Here is a 19895-nt window from a genome sequence, read left to right as displayed (position 1 = left end):
CTGACATCACAAAAATTTACAGATTGTACAACTCACAGGCATTTTTTGTAAAATTCAAAATTTGATAAAATCTGAACCGTTTCACCGATTCTCACGAAATTCAATACCAAACATCCTGTAATGATACTCTATTCACATAAGAATATTTAGCCCGATACCTAAATATTTGCGAAAGTTAGAGCGACACAGACATTTTTTGAAAATTCCAAAATTCTTTAAAATTCGTAATTTTCGAATATTTTTAACGAAAATTACAGTAAATGAAGGCGTCGTATTGCTTCACCTGCATGCTAAAGATCACTCTATAAGGAAGCAAAACTAATAATAAAATATTTGTTCAGCAATGAGTAAATGTACGTTTTTTTAACCGCTTGTACCTTTCAGACGTTTTGGAAAATCAGTTTATCGAATATGGCACCACTTTTACACTTTGTCATAAGTATGGCGCAATTTTTCTGAGGTGTACTTTTAACCGCTTGTACCTTTCAGACGTTTTGAAAAATCAGTTTATCGAATATGGCACCACTTTTGCACTTCGCCATAAGTATGGCACAATTTTTCTGAGGTGTACTTTTAACCGCTTGTACCTTTCAGACGTTTTGGAAAATCAGTTTATCGAATATGGCACCACTTTTGCACTTCGCCATAAGTATGGCACAATTTTTCTGAGGTGTACTTTTATATCAACCTCCGAAAAATCGAAATGCCATACTGTAAAAATACGTTTCGAATTTTTTTTTCCCACATCTTAACGACATTGTGGTAGTCTTCAGCCCCATTGTCACAGTATGGGGTATTTTTTGTTCCATAGTGTCATATCGAAATCAACTGAAAGCAATGATGCCATACTGTAATAAATAATTTTACGTCTTACCCAATCGTTTTTTAGATAATGTTTCGAAAAAATATTTTTTTCAGTATGGCACTACTTTTGCACTTGACGTGAAGTATGGCTTGCATATTTACGGTAATATTGTATCATGAACATTCAACAATCCAAATGCCATACTGTAAAAAATCGTTTAACAACTTTAAAAAAACCTTCTCCTTTACGGCAGTATGGCGTCTATTTAGACCCGTCAAAACGGTATAGCGTGGCGATTTTCGCAAATGTCAGTTTGAAAATAACAAGTTGAAAAAAAAGAACCTGTAAAAAATCGTTTAAAAAAAAAAAACTTACCTGTTTCGATCAGTATGGCGGACTTTAAGCCCCGCCGCATGAGTATGGCATATTGCTTCCACCGGATTTTTTTTTCATAAATTACCGGAAAATGCAAGATTTTTTGTGTAAAAAATCATTAAAAAACCTTAATTTATCCGACATGTTCGATTAATCGTCATGCGATAACGCCCCGACGACGAGCGCTATGACCATCATTTTCCTTTCATTAATTATGTAATTCGACCCCTCAAGGGGTGCCGTACTTGTAAAAAATGAGATGCTCTCTACGTGCACCATCTCCCGGTCTATTTGCCGCTACATGCCGTATTCGTTGGCAATGTTTGCACTATATTTTATCGCTTTTTTTCAAAGCTTCCCATTTTACCGATTGATAAAGTATCTTAGAGATGTTGCCTAGTTTAAAGAGATTGCTGTCAGCTGAGAGTTTTACCAAAAACATCGGCAGTGTTCTGTTAGATTTTTTTTGTGTTCAACTTTACGAAGTTAGACACACTTGGGAATTCTAGATCTTCAACATTGCTGGATTTGAGGTTTTCTAATATATCTGCGGGGGAAAATCCTCCGTCAATACCTTTGAGCACTACGGTTTTAGTTTTATCCTCGTAGGGTGTAAACGTGAGGAAATCTAGTATTCTTTCTCTCATTATCTCGCAAACTTTTTTGTATTCTGACAGTGATTCAACAGAGATTATATGTTTATTGTGTCTGATTCGTTTGATATGGAAGTTTTTGAAGCCCGATGTACAAGTCATAAAATTACATAATACTAGCGCAGACTGGTTCAAAGCTATAATGGGTAGGGGTTTGTAAATTTTTTTACTTTTCTGAGCCGAATGTGGATTGTCGTTGACACTAGTCTGCTAATCGTCGGGTTGTCGTGTCGGTTGATTTGTTTTCTCGCTGGTGCGGCGATCGTCTGGAGAGTGCGAAGCCCCCACTGAGTCCGTATCGTCTTGGTCAGCTGCTGCTCCGGTGTTTGTGGATGTGGACGCTTAGTCAAGGCCGAGATGCCTAGGGAAGTTTGGTACTCACACATAACTCGTACCATCATCGATGGTTTTGATCAATAGATTGATATTTTGATTTTTTTCTTTCGGCTTTGCTGTCCCTCCTTGTGGCGTATAGTTCTGCGGTACCGTGTCTCTATTTACTCTTTTCCATCATGCGATTTGAGTTGACAGATTTGCGTTGAGTTTCTTGAATTCTTCTATTTCTTGTAGTGCATTGCCTGATTTAAGCTCAAGAATCGCTGGGGCAGTGATATTATTGCTTGCCGACTGCGTGGCTTCCGTATGTTGGTTGGTGATCTCTGGGTGATGTCCGAGATTTTTGTGGCTTTGGCGTTCATTCTCTGAACCTGGGCTTTGGGCTTCTGTCGCAGGTTTTTTTTGTTCGTGAGGTTCGACAGTTGTTGTTTCTTGCGTTTTCATTGTAGTTGGTTTTTTTTCTTACAACGAGATTCGGTTTGATCAAGTACCTCGAGTTCTTTGGTTTTTTTTCCGGCTGGGTGATTTTTCTTGCTTGCGGCGATATTTGGCATAGTCCAGACGGTTTTGTCATTTTTTCGGAGAGGAAAGTGTTGTCGCTTAGCGACTCGTCAGTAATCTCATCTTCTTCCTTGTTTAAGCCGGGTTGAACTGAACACGCACCCGATATGTCAGAAATTTTTCTTTTGTTTGTGCCCAAACTCTTATGCGGTGATAGCATGGCTTCTGAGGTTTTTTTTTTAACCCTGGGCATCGGGGGCGGTGCGGTAGTACCCCCTGCCCCACTTTGGCGGTAATTGAGGGCTTGCAGCGCTTTTGGGCCCTGTACACGGTAATGAATGACTCGAGTTAAATATTTCACTATATTCAGGTTGGTTATCACCGAAATGGTAAGTTGAGCCTTGACCACCCGCCAAGCAGATCCTTACCGGACGAGAGGTAAGAGGCAATTGACGAGAACCGGTGCGTTCAACATGGTATGGCCGTTGCCGAGGGAGATGAATCTCTGCTTCTTCAAATTCCTAAAAATGGTGCCAAATGTTGGATCCATCTTCGGAAAAAAAAGATGCCGACGGCACGCGGTGTTCCTAAGCGGTCACCCATCCAAGTACTGACCGCGCCCAATGTTGCTTGACTTCGGTGATCGGACGAGAACCGGTACTTTCAACATGGTATGGCCGTTGCCGAAAGAGATGAATCTCTGCTTTTTGAAATACTTAAAGAAACTGGTAAATCGACTTCCAATCTGTCTTTGGAAAAAAAAAGATGCCAAGGCACGCGGTGTTCCCAAGCGGTCACCCATCCAAGTACTGACCGCGCCCAATGTTGCTTGACTTCGGTGATCGGACGAGAACCTTTATTTTGTAAAAATTTGTTTATTTGATACCAATAAATGTGCAATATTTACAATGCTGCACTTACAATTATTTTATTTTATGTAACTCCTGCTTGAATTTAAGCTTAATCTAACATTTTGTTTTGCATTAAGATGTTATCTTATTGTCTACTGTTTTGTTCAGAACTTGGGTGCAGTATTGTAGCGAGAGCAATAGTAATTGACTTAGATACAGGAAGAGTACGCGCAAAAAACCTGTGATCGAAAATTCTCCCAGACATAATATGAGCCTGTTTGCTGTTTACGAAATAGCATTTGTTTCAGTTATTTATATTTTTGTGTTGTTAAATATTTCTAGTTTTTGATAAGGTAGTTTATGTTTAAACGTGTGAGGTATATTGTGTCTTCTTATATTTGTAATGTTTTTTGTGAGATTATTGTTATTTAATTGTTGTTCATAGAAGTTATTTGCTAGTTTGTATATATAGTCTTTTATGAATATAATGTCAGCAGTCTCGTGCATTGTTTTAATTTTAGCGTATCTGTTCTCTGAGAGAATGAGTCTTAGGCACTTATTTTGGTATCTTTGGAGAAGTAGCAAGTTGGTTGGGGATGCACCGCACCACACCGGGGCTGCATATGTCAGGATTGGTCTCAAGATCATTGTGTAAATTAATTTTTTGTTTTTTATAGATAGTGGTGAGCCCTTCACCATCAAAGGGTACACTTTCTTCTGTACTATAAATGCTTTTCTGATTGTTTGCTTGATGTGAGCATGGTATGTCAGTTTGGGATCTAGATGAACGCCTAAGTATTTGACTGTACTGGTTGGTTCTATACTGTGATTGTATACTTTTATTGGTTGGAATATTCTTGTATTATTTCTTTTCTTTGCAAAAGTTATGACTTCGGTCTTCGACGCATTTAGTGAAATTTTCCACTTGGTGTAGAATTTTTCAAGTATGTTTATGTGCACTTGCTGTTGTTTGGCAGCGGTGATGGCACTGAAGGAGTGTGCATAGATGGCTGTATCATCTGCAAACAGGGCTGAGCTCGTTTTAGGAAATGTAGGAATATCATTAAGGTAGACATTGAAGAGTACGGGGCCAATAACTGAGCCTTGTGGGACACCAGCTTTGATTTTTCTTCTAGTTGAAATGGTACCATTAACAGACACGACAAAGTGTCTGTCAGATAGATACGAGTAAATGAGTTTGATAAGTGTTGGTGGGTAATTGTAATTTATCAGTTTAAAGGATAGGCCATCTATCCACACTCGATCAAATGCTTTTTCTATGTCAAGTAAAAGCAGTGACGTGACTAGGTTTCTGTTGAAGTTAATTGAGATGTCGTTTACAATTCTCGTTACTTGCTGTACCGTGTTATGCTTGCTTCTGAACCCAAACTGATGATCTACTAGCGCGTTGTTTTTTTTCATTGTGTTGTGTGATTCTCTCAAGAATCACCTTTTCGTAGACCTTACTCATTGTCGGGAGAAGGCTGATTGGACGATGACTACTTGGATCTGTACTAACTTTGCCAGGTTTTTTGATTGGAACAATTTGTCCTGTTTTCCAGTACTGGGGGAAGTAGGATAGCTTGATCGAGTTGTTTATCATGTATGTGAGTTGTACAAGTGCTTTTCGAGATAGGTTTTTAAGAACAATGTTCTGTATAGCGTCTTGTCCTAGAGCTTTTTTAGAAGGTAACTTTTTGATTATAGATGACAGTTCTCGTGGTGACGTTATAAACTGATCCCAGTTTTCATTATCAGTTTCTTCTAGATATTTCTTTACTTGTTTTATTATATCTGCTTGTTCAGATGTGTTGTTAATTAGATCTATATTATGAACCTGCTCGAATTGGTCTGCCAACATGTTAGCTTTGTCGTAATTAGTGAAAGCTTCAACTCCATTTTTAACCAGCGATGGTATATTGTTATCTTCCATTTTCAATATTCTAGTCATTCTCCACAGCGAGTTATCATGTGGATTCAGCTTTTCTAACTTGTTGGACCATTCCTTATTTCTGCAATTGATTATAGCTGTTCTTATTTGATGAGTGAGTCTTGTTACTACAATTTTGTCTTTATTTTGCCTGGAGCGCTGCCAAATTTTCCTGAGATGGTTTCTCTGCTTGATCATTTGCAGTATATCATGTGGTAGGTTGTCTTGTAGGTTTTTAAAGGTTGTTTTGGTGATAGTTTTATTTATGCTGCTGCGGATGTCACTGGTGAATTTCTGTATTCTTAGATCCAGCTCATCTTTTGTTTCAATTTTTGATGTGAGGATTGTTTTCTGATTAAGGTGTTTTCTAAAATTAACCCAATCCGCTTTTTTGTAATCGTAGGCGGTTTTTAGAGCACAATTTCTTTCTTGTGATCCTAGTTCTAGTACAACCGGTGTGTGGTCTGAGTTTAGTTCATGTAGGACTCTCATGTCTGATGCCTGACTGACGTTTTCATTTATGGCAATATCTATGGTGGTAGGAGTGGAATTTTTAATAGGATAGTGTGTTGGTTCGTCTGGAAAGATAATACTGCAATTGTCATTATAAGTGTAGTTAAAGAGTGTTAATCCTCTGCTATTATTAATATGATTGTTCCAGCTGAGATGTCTGGCGTTGAGATCCCCAACCAACAGTACTTTGTCACCTATACCGAGAACAGAATCTAATTCTTAAGTTGTAAGGTAATTAGCTGGACTATTGTAGGCCGCAGTTATACAAATATTACTTGCTAATCTAATGGAGATACATTCTATAGTAAGATTATTATCTATACTAAGTTCCTTATAAGCTAAATCTTTTTTAATTAATATTGCAACTCCACCTGCGGAATAACTTTTGTCTTTGCGTAGACAGTTGTAGTTTTTAACTTTAAGTTTATCTTTTTCACTCAGTCTAGTTTCATTAATTAGAAATATATCAATTTTGTGACTATTTAAAAATTGAATAACTTCTTCTAGTTTATTTTTCAAACCGTTTGCGTTCCAACTGCATATTTTCATGTTATCTATGGTGATTCTAATTTAGCTGTAAAATCTGCGAATACGCCAAATTTTTCCGTTTGTGTTGTGCAATTTTTTAGATTTGTATAGAGTTCTTTTGCTAGTTCTAACATTTTTTTTACATAAACAAGTTGATTAATGCTTTTAATCTCATTAGTTAGTTCTAGGAGGTCAGACATTTCATTACTTACTTGGTGATTATTATTAATATTAGTGTTCAGTCTTTCCTGATTAGATGTATTGCTCGAGTTACTCTGCTGTACGCCGTTGTTGAACCAGGGGTTGGTGTTTGAATCTGGAGTCTTGACTGGGAGTGGCGGGAAGTGTTGCTGGTCATTCAGATTTGGTGTGTTATTGTTGTGGTCTCTTGTACTTGGCTGTGATATCGCTTGTTTCGCGTTGGCTGATCTTTTCGCTATTTGTTGTAATCTTCTGTGATACGCATCGCAGATGGTGGCATTTGCCGGGTGTTCACCACCACAATTGACACATTTAGATGGTGTCGTTTTGGGTTTTTGGCACTCTTTGGTTAAGTGTGCCTCTCCACATTTGAGGCATGCTGGTTCTGCAAAGCAGTTGACAGTTGCATGACCCCACTCTTGGCAGCGATGACACTGCAAAACTCTTCTTTTAGTTTCATAGTTTTCCCACGTAACCTTGGTGTTGCATAGTAGTTGTGCTTTTTGTTTGACATGTTTAGGTTGGGTATCAGCTGGAACTGCCATCATAAATATAGGATATTTAGTGCCTTTCATAAGACTAAGCTGAGTGTCGTCAAATCCAATTTCTTGGAGTTCAGCTCGAATTTGTTCCAGTTTGGTTACCTCGTGCGGTCCTTTGATAACCAAGGTTTTCTTTTTCTCATTTTTTAGTGAGTAAGTGTGAAACTTAACATCCGTGGCTTTCAGATGCTCTAATAACTTAGTATAATCAAAAATTGACGTTGTGTAGATCTCGGAGTTATATTGATGGTACTTGATGTAAAATTTTCCTTTCACTGGATTTTTTATTATTTCTGTTATCTTTGAGTGATCGTTAACCTTACCGTGTATGGAAATTGGAGGAGGTTTTTTCTCTTTCTTAGCTGCTGCATCTTGTGTGTGTTTTGCAGTTGGTGATTTCTCGTTGTTGTTTGACAGTTGTTGATTAGTTTCCTCGTCATCTGTTTCCATGGTATTGTCATTTGCGAGCACATTATATCTGTTTGACACGGTGATAGTAGGTACTTTTACTTGCTGATTAGTCATTTCAGAAATCTTAGATTTCGCTTCGGTTGTTGTAGTTGCATTTCTACTGCGTTTTCTTTTGCTTGGAATGATTACCGTGCTGAGATCCACTGCTGTTGGCGACACATGTGGAAGCCCTGTGAGGTTAGGTGTGTCTTCTGTACCACTAATTGTATTTGGTAGCTTGTAGTAATAGCTCACTTGTTAAAATTTTTATTATTTCAATAAAATAATTTACTGGGTTTAGAATCGTACTATTATCGATATTTTTAATTCAATTTTTCAATCAAAATGCGATCAAAAATACAGCGCCGAGACGTTTGGAACGTGCGACGGAGCGCGACCCTAGACGAGAACGGGACGAGAACCCGGACGAGAACCGGTGCTTTCAACATGGTATGGCCGATGCCGAAGGATATGAATCTCTGCTTCTTCAAATTCCTAAGAATGGTGCCAAATGTTGGATCCGTCTTCGGAAAAAAAAGATGCCAACGGCACAAGGTGTTCCCAAGCGGTCACCCATCCAAGTACTGACCGCGCCCAATGTTGCTTGACCTCGGTGATCGGACGAGAACCGGTACTTTCAACATGGTATGGCCGTTGCCGAGGGGGATGAATCTCTGCTTTTTGACATACTTAAAGAAACTGGTAAATCTCTTCCAATCTGTCTTCGGAAAGAAAAAGATGCCAACGGCACGCGGTGTTCCCAAGCGGTCACCCATCCAAGTACTGACCGCGCCCAATGCTGCTTGACTTCGGTGATCGGACGAGAACCGGTACTTTGGAAATAAGTTTATTACAACCCACAATAAAAACCATGGTACATCAAGAAAAAACAAGAAAAGCTTACAAAACATGTTAACAATCAATCATATAACTAGTGCGTTATGGCCCTCAATGCGAGCACTACACGCCTGCTGCAGTCTCTTCTAGTAGCTTTCAAGGTACGTTTCGTACAATCAATAGGAAATAATTGAAATAGCCCATAGAGGTTGCAAATGTATAATGCCTAGACTGGATGATGATCAGGAAAAAGGGGTACAAAAACTGATCAACAGATTACTCAATTTCTAAGACCTTACACTAATACTTACAAACTGCAATAAATAAAAGAGGATACGGGTAATAAATAAGAGGAGGGGGTAGGAAAGTAACAGGATAGAATATCCTTCGCGGATACATTATGATAATTGAGTGTAATAACGAAGCTAAAGCTACTTAGAGTGCTAATTAGTGCTGTCACATGTACATCATTTTGTAAATCTGCATTTTTGTGAGAGGCAAGTTGGCTGCTATTGCTAGCGGTTGAGCCACCAATACTTGTCGTTGTTTTGTCTATGTCTGTCGGATACATCTTTGTCTGGTAAATCGGTGTTAAATCGCATGAGCGCGGTGTTGACATTTGGAGCGGGAGTGTATAAAACTTGTTTTTGTCGAGTGCCTCTCAATACATGATAGATGATAGGAATATTGTTTGCATCTTGAATGTATCCGTTCTCGTCCAGATAAGTAAAGGCCTCCGGCGGAATGAACCCTGATAACAAAGATTTGGCAAAATATAACGGATTCGGAAAAAATGGACCACGAATGAGATTATTTTCTCCGATCTTTACTGCATTTGCGAAATGGTTTCTTATCAGCCTCAATATGAAGCAATCGATCCTGTTTATGTTCGCCTCATTATAGATTTCCGCGTTACTAATGAATCGAACATAGAGAGACGACGCCGACCTGTACTTGCCCAGACAGGCGCGGATACATTTTCTTTCAAAAACACGTATTTTATCCATGGTTCCCGCGCTCAGGTTGAACCATATTGGACACCCATACGTTATTATAGGTCTGATCAGAAGCAGGTAACATAGAATTTTTATCCTCTTGTCTAAATATTTACAATAAAACAGACGGTTCGCACTGTTGAACGCCTTCTGTGCCCTTGCCAACTGGGCGTTGACGTGTAAATTGAATTTCAATTGAAAGTCTATATTAACTCCCAAATACTTGACTATATCTTTATGCGGAACCGCGTGACCTCCGTTTCTGCCGTCGGAGATTGAGAAATTTCTCCAATTCTTTTTGGTATCACGATTGGCAAACTTAAGATTTGGCCTGAATAAAATTGTCTCACATTTTGACGTATTAATTTTTAACTTCCAAGTATTGTAATAATCTATCAGTTTTATGAAAAGTTCTTGCAGCTGTACTTTCAGTTCGGAGGGTTTGTTGCCTGAGATGTAGACAACCAGATCGTCCGCGAAGGCGATTGCTTTTTTCGAGGCAACCTTATTCAGGTCAAACAGTGTCAAAATATCGCTATTGAATATGTTGAATAAAATAGGCGAGTTGACAGTCCCCTGTTGCAGACCATCGGCAATGGCGAACTTTATGGAGGATGTGTTTGATCCGTCGCAGACGTGGAAATATTTATCATGCAACATCACCCACAGCATCTTTATCAGATGTTTGGGAAAATTCTTCTTCATTGGCTTATAGAACAACCCGTCCAGCCAGACGGTGTCAAACGCTTTTTCCAGGTCAATCAGGCATGCTGCCACGCATTCGCTGTTATTCAGAGACCAGCAGATGTCCGAGGTGCATTTGGATATTGCGTGGATTGTCGAGTGTCTGTGACGGAAGCCAAACTGGCTCTCAGGAATAATCTCGTTTTCGTCACAAAATACTGCTAAGGACTTGTTCACTACTACCTCGAATATTTTACTTATGTTTGGCAGCAGGCTGATTGGCCTGTAACTAGAGGGGTTTGAGCTTTCTTTATCTTTTTTTAGTAAGGCAATGACTTTGGCAGTTCTCCAACAATCAGGGGAGTACATGTTGTTCAGAGCATTGTTAAACAAAATACAATAATAACTAACAATCTTACGTGGTTAGTGCTTTAGGACTACATTGGGGATGTTATCGTATCCCGCAGACTTCTTATTATTCAGGTTTTTAAATAACGTCAATAACTCGGATAGAGACGTAAAGTAGTTTGGAATTTCCTCCCTTGACGGACAAGTCGCTGTGTTGTGTTTAGAGAAGGAAACTACCGTTCTGTTGCTGGCTTTGTCTTCCTCCATCTCTCGTTTTAGTTCCGAAACTTTAGTTTCAACTATTTTTATAAGATTGGGTTTTCCTAAGTTAACGTTCTGGATATTTGTGGCGGCAAAATGCGCCCCGATCAAATTCAGCTTATCGTCTTGCTTTGCAATAATAAAGTTATTTGACTGGTCCCTGGCCACGGCATCATGAGTGATTCTAGCATCCGTTAAAAGATTTACTTTGTCGCTAGGTACAGTTAAAACAGGTATAGGGGCTGAGCCACGAGGTCTGAAAAGTATATTTATTTGCGAAAACATCTTGTCCGCTTTATCCATCTTGATATTTCTGATTTTTTTTTCCCAATATCCGTTTACCGAGGTAGCGAGTTTTGTCTTAATTTTATTTCGGGTTTTTTTCAATAAGTCTTTTAAAATATTCAAATGTACTAGATTACCTCGTGTATTTTGTTTGTGGAGTTTGTTTATCTGCGAGATTAAGTAAGTTTTGTGTTTGTGTAGATTTTTTATTTCATGTGTAGTGTATGCTTTCAAGGTGTTCTGGTTCGTTTTGATTTTCGGCACTATTCTATCTACGGCATCCTTGATAACGCTATCAATCTTGGTTAGGTAACTATCAATTTCGATATAAGCCAGATTTCTATCGTCGGGGATTTCTAAATCCTTCGATTTGTCAACACACTTTGCTAAAGATTCCCAGTCTGTCGCGGCAAAGTTATATAAACGATTTTCGGTTTTTTTTTCTAACACAAACGGAAGTGACGTATGAAATGAATAGGCCATTAGGATCGCATTGTGGTCACTGTCGTACGGTCGCGACTCAAGCCTGTAATCATCTGTTGTTCCATGAGCCGTTAATCTATTATCCGCTAAGCATATGTCTATAAATGAACTCCCTCGCGGATACGAAGACAATAGTGAGCCAAATAGCTGCAGCCTTAGATCAATTTCATTATCATTAATCCATTTATGCAACAATACGCCTCTGGGATTATTGGTTGCGTTTTGCCACGAGGTGTGTTTCGCATTGAGATCTCCAGCCAAAATATACAGGTTCGACGGATCAGATGAATCCAACTCTTCAAAGAGCTTACCGATCTCCGGAACAAATTCTTTTTTATGACCGCCCGGTGCATAGACAGCAATTATGAATGAATAGAAAGAGTTATTAACTTTCAATTTCACGACCGAAGCTTCTAAGACTTTTGCCCCTGACAAACATACCGGCGTAATCTGCACAAATTCAAATGGGTTCTTTATCAGCATTGCAGTTCCACCGCCCTGTTTTGAATTCGGTCTATCGTTTCTGATCATTGAATAGTTTTCAATAGCAATTTTGAATCGATTGTTAAGCTTTGTTTCGCTTAGGAGGACAAAGTCTGGTTTGTACTTGGCTACTAATTCGGATAGGTTAATCCTGCATTGAATGGTGATAATAGAGTTTACATTAATCGCAATGATATTGAGTTTGTCGACCCTGAGCTCATTGTCTGCCATTATGTGTCATCGACTAAAAAGAAATTATCGAGTTGGGAGTATAAGTTCTGGATACTGAGTGAATTCTGAGCAACGGCTTCTTGAATTTTCAGTAACTGGTTACTAAGAAACTCGAAGAACTTTTTATTAACGTCGCTACCTTCAGAGTTTTGCGCGAAGGGCTTTTCGGACGTCGCGATTGAGTCGACTCTCTGATTCGATTTGGGGTCTGGTCGCTGCTCTTTATTTGTTGTACCTGCTACGATTGCACTATAAGTAGTCTTGAGCTCTACTGCTTCACTGATTTTTTGTAAATTGACCTGTTTATTTTGGTTGGCTTCCTCAATTTTTTTTCTAATCATGTTATCGTACTTTACTAATTTTGGGCAACCCCTGTAAGATGCCGGATGGCCGTACTTTTTACAATTTACACAATAAATAGTTGACTTATCAGATGGCGTGTCTGCAGCCAGGGGTTTGATACTGCATTTCCCTGGTTCATGAGAAGTAGCGCATTTAACGCATTGAAAGTCTAGGTTGCAATTGTTGGCTACGTGGCCTATTCTCTGACAACGCTTACATTGTATTCTGTTCGCTTTTTCAACGCTTCCCACGTTACTGCTTGGTAAAGGACTTTTTTCACGCTCGATAATTTTAACACATTACTATCTGCCGACATTTTTACTAGGAATATGGGTAAGACTCTGTTATTTTTTTTCGAGTTCACTGTCGAAAAACCTGTGACCTGTAAAAATTCTAAGCCCTCGACATTTTGAGCTTGCAAATATTCAAGAATGTTCTGAGGATCAAAGTTGCCTTCTATACCCTTCAGTAAGACTGTTTTAAGTTTTTCGTCGCTGGGCGTGAAAGTGAAAAAGTTGATTTTTCTTCCTTTCAGACGTTCGCAAGTCTGTTTGTACTCTTCCTTGTTACCGACAATGATTAAATCTTTGTTATTTCTGATTCTTTTTATGTGAAAGTTTTTTGGGTTCATTGAAATTGCCATGAAATTTAAGATGACATTAGCTGATTGACCTACTGTTATTATCGGTGGGGGTTTCGTTTGCTTTTTTAGATATTGAGTGGGCAACGCGCTACCGGATAGGTGGAGTGACGACTGTTCTCGTCGATGCTGCGAGGGTCTTGTCGCATCTTGGGGATGGTCTTCGGAGAAAACACAAGAAGCGTCCGAGTTGGAGTTGTTATGGGTCGCAGCTAACGATAAGCCGCTGGTCGACGGAGGGTATTGTTGATCATCACGATGTAATCCGCTCATCTCTGGGGTATTGTTCTGGTTCGGGTTGGTGTAAACATCATTTGCTGATTTCAATTCGGCAACGGTGAAATTTGTACTCATTTTGAGGGACTCAATTTCGGATGCTAGATCATGGTTCGCTTTTTTTAATTCTTCAATTTCATTCAGAGCCACGGTTAATTTCAATTCCAGCTCAGAGGCTTGATGGGCTGCCGGCCTGACTCAGTTTGCAGCGGCTGTGTCTAGCATCCAAATATCTTCTGGTGTTCCGGCCTTCCGGTTGTCGGTGTTTGTTTTCGGAGATTCGTTGATATTTTTCAAGATTTCGCGGGCTTCTGATGGTTCGGAATTGTCTGCGATTTCAGGCTTCATCTTTTTTCTTACTACTAAGTTGGGTTTAGGCATGCATTTCGCACTCTTGCCACGTCTTGCTAATGATGAAGTCATCGTCGAGACCACCTGTGACTTTCCGGACGCGCCGGTATTTTTGATCGCACTGCTGGGCAAACCCTTATCGTGAATGGGATTCGATATTGCCTCATCGTCGTTGTTTGTATCGGCAAGAATTATCGAGTCATTGGATGAATCCTCAGCTTTCCTTTTCCCTTGAGGCCTGATTATAGGTCCTGAGTGATTACTTGGCGGCAGTGGGGTTTTCATACTTTTTAAGTCGAGGTAAATTTCGGTTTAGCGGCAGGGGGTGAGCCCCCCCCCCTTGCCAACAACGTTATCAGCTTCACTTGTACGGATGCGTTGCACTTCACTCGATACGAAATAAACCAGATTGACTGGAATCGCACACTCCTTGCGCTACGATTTTACCACAAAGCAAGTACTTCGAGCAATAACATCAACATTACCTAATCATTCGAGAGCTCGGAGCAGACTGGACGAGAACCGGTGCTTTCAACATGGTATAGTCGTTGCCGAGGGGGATGAATCTCTGCTTCTTCAAATTCTCAGAAATGGTGGCAAATGTCGGATCCGTCTTTGGAAAAAAAAAAAGATGCCAACGGCACGCGGTGTTCCCAAGCGGTCACCCATCCAAGTACTGACCGCGCCCAATGTTGCTTGACTTCGGTGATCGGACGAGAACCGGTACTTTCAACATGGTATGGCCGTTGCCGAAGGAGATGAATCTTTGCTTCTTCAAATTCCTAAAAATGGTGCCAAACGTTAGATCCGTTTTTGGAAAAAAAAATGCCAACGGCACGCGGTGTTCCCAAGCGGTCACCCATCCAAGTACTGACCGCGCCCAATGTTGCTTGACTTCGGTGATCGGACGAGAACCGGTACTTTCAACATGGTATGGCCGTTGCCGAAGGAGATGAATCTTTGCTTCTTCAAATTCCTAAAAATGGTGCCAAACGTTAGATCCGTTTTTGGAAAAAAAAATGCCAACGGCACGCGGTGTTCCCAAGCGGTCACCCATCCAAGTACTGACCGCGCCCAATGTTGCTTGACTTCGGTGATCGGACGAGAACCGGTACTTTCAACATGGTATGGCCGTTGCCGAGGGGGATGAATCTCTGCTTTTTCAAATTCTCAGAAATGGTGCCAAATGTCGGATCCGTCTTTGGAAAAAAAAAAAAGATGCCAACGGCACGCGGTGTTCCCAAGCGGTCACCCATCCAAGTACTGACCGCGCCCAATGTTGCTTGACTTCGGTGATCGGACGAGAACCGGTACTTTCAACATGGTATGGCCGTTGCCGAAGGAGATAAATCTCTGCTTCTTTAAATTCCTAAAAATGGTGCCAAACGTTAGATCCGTCTTTGGAAAAAAAATGCCAACGGCACGCGGTGTTCCCAAGCGGTCACCCATCCAAGTGCTGACCGCGCCCAATGTTGCTTGACTTCGGTGATCGGACGAGAACCGGTACTTTAAACATGGTATGGCCGTTGCCGAAGGAGATAAATCTCTGCTTTTTTAAATTCCTAAAAATGGTGTCAAACGTTAGATCCGTCTTTGGAAAAAAAAATGCCAACGGCACGCGGTGTTCCCAAGCGGTCACCCATCCAAGTACTGACCGCGCCCAATGTTGCTTGACTTCGGTGATCGGACGAGAACCGGTACTTTCAACATGGTATGGCCGTTGCCGAAGGAGATAAATCTCTGCTTCTTTAAATTCCTAAAAATGGTGCCAAACGTTAGATCCGTCTTTGGAAAAAAAATGCCAACGGCACGCGGTGTTCCCAAGCGGTCACCCATCCAAGTACTGACCGCGCCCAATGTTGCTTGACTTCGGTGATCGGACGAGAACCGGTACTTTTAACATGGTATGGCCGTTGCCGAAGGAGATAAATCTCTGCTTTTTTAAATTCCTAAAAATGGTGTCAAACGTTAGATCCGTCTTTGGAAAAAAAAATGCCAACGGCACGCGGTGTTCCCAAGCGGTCACCCATCCAAGTACTGACCGCGCCCAATGTTGCTTGACTTCGGTGATCGGACGAGAACCGGTACTTTCAACATGGTATGGCCGTTGCCGAAGGAGATGAATCTCTGCTTCTTCAAATTCCTAAAAATGGTGCCAAACGTTAGATCCGTCTTTGGAAAAAAAAATGCCAACGGCACGCGGTGTTCGCAAGCGGTCACCCATCCAAGTACTGACCGCGCCCAATGTTGCTTGACTTCGGTGATCGGACTAGAACCGGTACTTTTTTTTTTTTTTTTTTAAGAAGTTTATTTGTAGGAAGCCATTCAATACAATATTCACATGTACCTTACAAATGTAGAGTAATATTAAACACGGAAAAACTTCGAAAACGTGTTATCACTATGGAATTAAGATTAGGTCGCTGTGGCTCGCAGGTGCGAGCACTAACCGACCAACTTTTCGTGTACTCAAATAAATTTGTACTTTTCATACGATCAGTGTGAAAGTGTTCATCCTCCGAGGTAGCAGAGCACGTTCATTCAGACTTTTTACGGTTGGATCATGAAAAAGGCTGGAAAATCTGATCGATCCTTATTTCTTATTCTTACTTAACCTAACCTTAACTCTATATTTACACTTACATGATTATAATTAGTTAAGTTGAGACTAGATTTTTTTTTTCTTCTACTTAGGGTTTTTTATCAAACCACCAGAAAGTTTTGATATTTTGTCTGTGTTCATCGGTTCTATCTTTCGTCGGGAGAGAGGGGTTAAACCTTATCAACGTATTGTCTCTATCTTCGCAGTTTAGGTTTGGGTCGTACTGAATTTTCTTGTCGTGATTGCCTCTGAACACGTGGTAGATGGTCGGGATATTATTTTTATCTTGGATGTAGCCTTCGCTGTCGAGGTAAAGGAAAGTCTCTGGCGGTATGAATCCTGATTCTAACGTTTTCTTGAAGTACATAGGATTCGGGAGGGTCGGTCCCGAGATAAGACTGTTACTCCTAATCTTAGCTGCATTCGCGAAATGCCGTCTGATCAGTTTTAGTACGAAGCAGTCGATTCGGTGCACCTTTGCATCTTCGTATATTTTTAGATTGCTAATCAATCTAACATATGCCGACGATGCCGACCTCCATTTACCTAGACAGGCTCTTAAGCATTTTCTTTCAAAGATCCTTATTTTTTCCATCATTCCACAGCTTATGTTAAACCAGATTTGGCATCCGTAAGTAATAATAGGTCTAATTAACACTAGATAACAGAGTACTTTTATTCGCGGTTCCAGGTATCGACAGTAGAACAGCCGGTTCGCCATGTTAAATGCATTTTTAGCTTTGCCTAGTTGGATGTTGATGTGCGTGTTAAATTTCAATTGGAAGTCAATGTTTATTCCTAGGTATTTAACCGCGGTCTTGTGCGGAACTTGCGAACCTGCGTTATCACTGTCGGACATCTGGAACGTTTTCCAATTTCTGCGCGCATCTTTCGTTAGATGCGTAAGGTTCGGCCGGAATAGAACTGTTTCACATTTTGTGGTGTTAATCTTAAGCTTCCATGAATGATAGTAATCTATTACTTTTCTAAACAAGTTTTCCAATTCAAGCTGCATCTGTGAAGGCTTTTTGCCCGTTACATATATTAATAGGTCATCCGCAAACGCAATGGCCTTCTTTGTGGGTTCCGTATTCAATTCAAACAGGCTTAGAATGTCACTATTAAAGACGTTGAACAGTATAGGTGAATTTACTGTGCCTTGCTGCAGGCCGTTTTCGATTGTAAATGTTTTAGTCGATGAGTTGTTCCCATCTGTAACTATGAATTTTTTATCGTGAAGCATGACCCATAACATTTTAATCAATTCTTTTGGGAATCTTTTTTTTATTAGCTTGTAAAACAGCCCATCGAGCCAGACGGTGTCAAATGCTTTTTCTAGGTCGATAAAGCAGGCAGCTACGCATTCGTTGTTGTTGAGTGACCAGCATATGTCCGAAGTGAACTTGTTTACGGCGTGCAGCGTGGAGTGCCTGTGTCTAAAGCCAAATTGCGTTTCCGGAATTACCTCATTCTGGTCACAAAATTGTGTCAGGGATGTGTTAATGACTGATTCGAATATTTTACTGATGTTAGGTAGCAGGCTTATCGGCCTGTAACTCGTGGGGTTGGTACTATCTTTGTCTTTTTTCAGTAGCGCGATCACCTTGGCTGTTTTCCAGCTGGTAGGGAAATACGTATTGTTCAGTGCATTGTTAAATAGAATACAGTAGCTTTTTATCATCTTTTCAGGAAGATGTTTTAAGACGATGTTTGGTACGTTGTCATATCCAGCTGATTTTTTGTTGCTAAGGCTTCTGAATATCTTGAGCAGTTCTGCGTGTGAAGTGAAGTAGGCGGAGGGGATATCGCATCTAGGGCCGAAAGCTGGATTTCGCTCTGTGAAAGTGGTAAGTGTTTTTCCTTGTATATGATCGCTCATGATTTCGTTTTTTAAGTCATTAGCCGTTTTAGTTATTAACCGTGTTAACTGTTCTTTACCCAAGTTATCATTTTGAATGTTTGTGGCTGCAAAATGCGCCCCTATCACGTTCAGTTTATCCGTTTGATTAGTAATGACATATTTACGGTCTACACCTATTTTTTGAGCCTCAGAAGGTAATCCTGCCTCGGTTAGTAGTTGTCTTTTTTCTTGAGGAATGGTTAGAGTCGGGATTAGCGTTGATCCGCGAGGTCTGAACAGCCTATTTATTTGCGGGAATAATTGGTCCGGCTTGTCCGATGCTATATTTTGAATTTTCTTTTCCCAGTGCTCGTTTATAGATTTCTTTAGTTTTTCGTTGATCTTTTTTCTGGTGATCTTTAATAAGTCTTTTAACATATTCAATCTAACTAAATTGCCTATCCGGTTTGCTTTGTGTAGTCTATTGATTTGATTAATAATGAAGGTTTTATGCTTGAGTAGCTCTTTAATTTCGTGAGTGGTGTATGCGGTTAATGTGTTTTTTGACTTGGTTTTTGGCACCTTTTTAGCTATGGCGTTTGTAATAGTATTCTCTAATTCATTTAGAAATTGGTCTATCTCGCGGTTCGTTAGATTCTTAGCGTGCGGGATATTCGTGTCTTCTGTATTTTCAAGGTATTTTTGAAAAGCATCCCATTTGGTCTTAGCAAAGTTGAATTTAATGCGTGGCTGTTTTTTTTCTAAACAAAAGGGTAGGCCAGAGATGAAAGAGACGGTGACTTTTATTGCGTTGTGGTCGCTGTCGTACGGCAGTGAATCGATCTTTTTATTATCAACGACGTTATGAAATGTTAACCTTTGATCCGCGATGCATACGTCTAAGAATGAGTTCCCTCTGGGATACGAAGGTACGGAAGAGCAAAATAGCTTCGATCTCAGATCGATCTCATTCTCAGCCACCCATTTGTTCAGAGCTACTCCTCTAGGGTTGTTGATGGCGTTCAACCATGAAGTGTGCTTAGCGTTTAAATCCCCGGCTAGTATGTATAGATTCCTAGGTTCGTTTAGTCTTAGTTCTTCGCATAACCTCGTTAGCTCTGGGATGAGTTCCGTTTTGCCATTACCCGCTGCATACCCCGAAATAATGTATAGGTTGTAGTTCCGGTTTATCTTTACTTTGATAACCGATGCTTCTAGGGTTTGAGCACTTGATAAGCAAGCTGGATTTATTTCTTGAAATTTAATTTCGTTCTTAACGAGTATGGCTGTTCCACCGCCCTGAATAGCATTAGGACGATCGTTTCTGATAATTGTATAGTTTTCTATGTTAACTTTGTACTTTTTATTCAACTTAGTTTCACCCAACAGCACAAAATCCGGGTTTTGGTTTTCAATGAGGTGTTTTAGGTTCATCCTCCTTTGAATTGCTATCAATGAGTTTACGTTTATTGATATAATATTGAGTTTATCCAGAGTCAGGTTGTTTTCACTCATTGTTGATTGGCAGGGCTATGATTTGGGTAAATAGCTC

The 19895-nt window shown here is 40.2% G+C and overlaps 1 protein-coding gene and 10 non-coding genes across 11 annotated transcripts; all 11 read right to left on the bottom strand.

The window, feature by feature from the left end:
- Positions 1-3236: 3236 nt before the first annotated feature.
- On the bottom strand, positions 3237-3355 carry LOC124414335. The gene has a single exon (XR_006929977.1). It is a non-coding gene; the product is annotated as a 5S ribosomal RNA (ribosomal RNA).
- Positions 3356-8225: 4870 nt separating this feature from the next.
- On the bottom strand, positions 8226-8344 carry LOC124414330. The gene has a single exon (XR_006929972.1). It is a non-coding gene; the product is annotated as a 5S ribosomal RNA (ribosomal RNA).
- A 2280-nt stretch (positions 8345-10624) lies between these two features.
- On the bottom strand, positions 10625-12292 carry LOC124413840. Its single transcript, XM_046894626.1, has 2 exons — positions 11233-12292; positions 10625-11052 (listed from the first exon to the last, which is right to left on the bottom strand). The coding sequence occupies exons 1-2, from the start codon at positions 12290-12292 to the stop codon at positions 10625-10627; spliced, it is 1488 nt and encodes a 495-aa protein (XP_046750582.1).
- Positions 12293-14533: 2241 nt separating this feature from the next.
- On the bottom strand, positions 14534-14652 carry LOC124414359. The gene has a single exon (XR_006929998.1). It is a non-coding gene; the product is annotated as a 5S ribosomal RNA (ribosomal RNA).
- A 75-nt stretch (positions 14653-14727) lies between these two features.
- LOC124414358 lies at positions 14728-14846 on the bottom strand. Its single transcript, XR_006929997.1, has one exon. It is a non-coding gene; the product is annotated as a 5S ribosomal RNA (ribosomal RNA).
- A 75-nt stretch (positions 14847-14921) lies between these two features.
- Positions 14922-15040, bottom strand: LOC124414357. The gene has a single exon (XR_006929996.1). It is a non-coding gene; the product is annotated as a 5S ribosomal RNA (ribosomal RNA).
- An 80-nt stretch (positions 15041-15120) lies between these two features.
- Positions 15121-15239, bottom strand: LOC124414355. The gene has a single exon (XR_006929994.1). It is a non-coding gene; the product is annotated as a 5S ribosomal RNA (ribosomal RNA).
- A 74-nt stretch (positions 15240-15313) lies between these two features.
- On the bottom strand, positions 15314-15432 carry LOC124414343. The gene has a single exon (XR_006929985.1). It is a non-coding gene; the product is annotated as a 5S ribosomal RNA (ribosomal RNA).
- Positions 15433-15507: 75 nt separating this feature from the next.
- LOC124414353 lies at positions 15508-15626 on the bottom strand. Its single transcript, XR_006929993.1, has one exon. It is a non-coding gene; the product is annotated as a 5S ribosomal RNA (ribosomal RNA).
- Positions 15627-15700: 74 nt separating this feature from the next.
- Positions 15701-15819, bottom strand: LOC124414323. The gene has a single exon (XR_006929966.1). It is a non-coding gene; the product is annotated as a 5S ribosomal RNA (ribosomal RNA).
- A 75-nt stretch (positions 15820-15894) lies between these two features.
- Positions 15895-16013, bottom strand: LOC124414342. Its single transcript, XR_006929984.1, has one exon. It is a non-coding gene; the product is annotated as a 5S ribosomal RNA (ribosomal RNA).
- Positions 16014-19895: the final 3882 nt, after the last annotated feature.

Source organism: Diprion similis, chromosome 13 (assembly GCF_021155765.1).
Source record: "Diprion similis isolate iyDipSimi1 chromosome 13, iyDipSimi1.1, whole genome shotgun sequence".
In the NCBI taxonomy this organism is placed as follows: domain Eukaryota; kingdom Metazoa; phylum Arthropoda; class Insecta; order Hymenoptera; family Diprionidae; genus Diprion; species Diprion similis.
Note: the sequence above shows the minus strand (reverse complement) of the source record. Positions and strands in the feature narration are given on the sequence as shown.

Coding starts and splice junctions, on each gene's coding strand:
- LOC124413840 (XM_046894626.1), bottom strand. CDS start 12,292: ATGGCAGACAATGAGCTCAGGGTCGACAAACTCAATATCATTGCGATT. Junction 11,053..11,232: donor CCACAAACAAAATACACGAG/GTAATCTAGTAC, acceptor CTCGTGGCTCAG/CCCCTATACCTGTTTTAACT.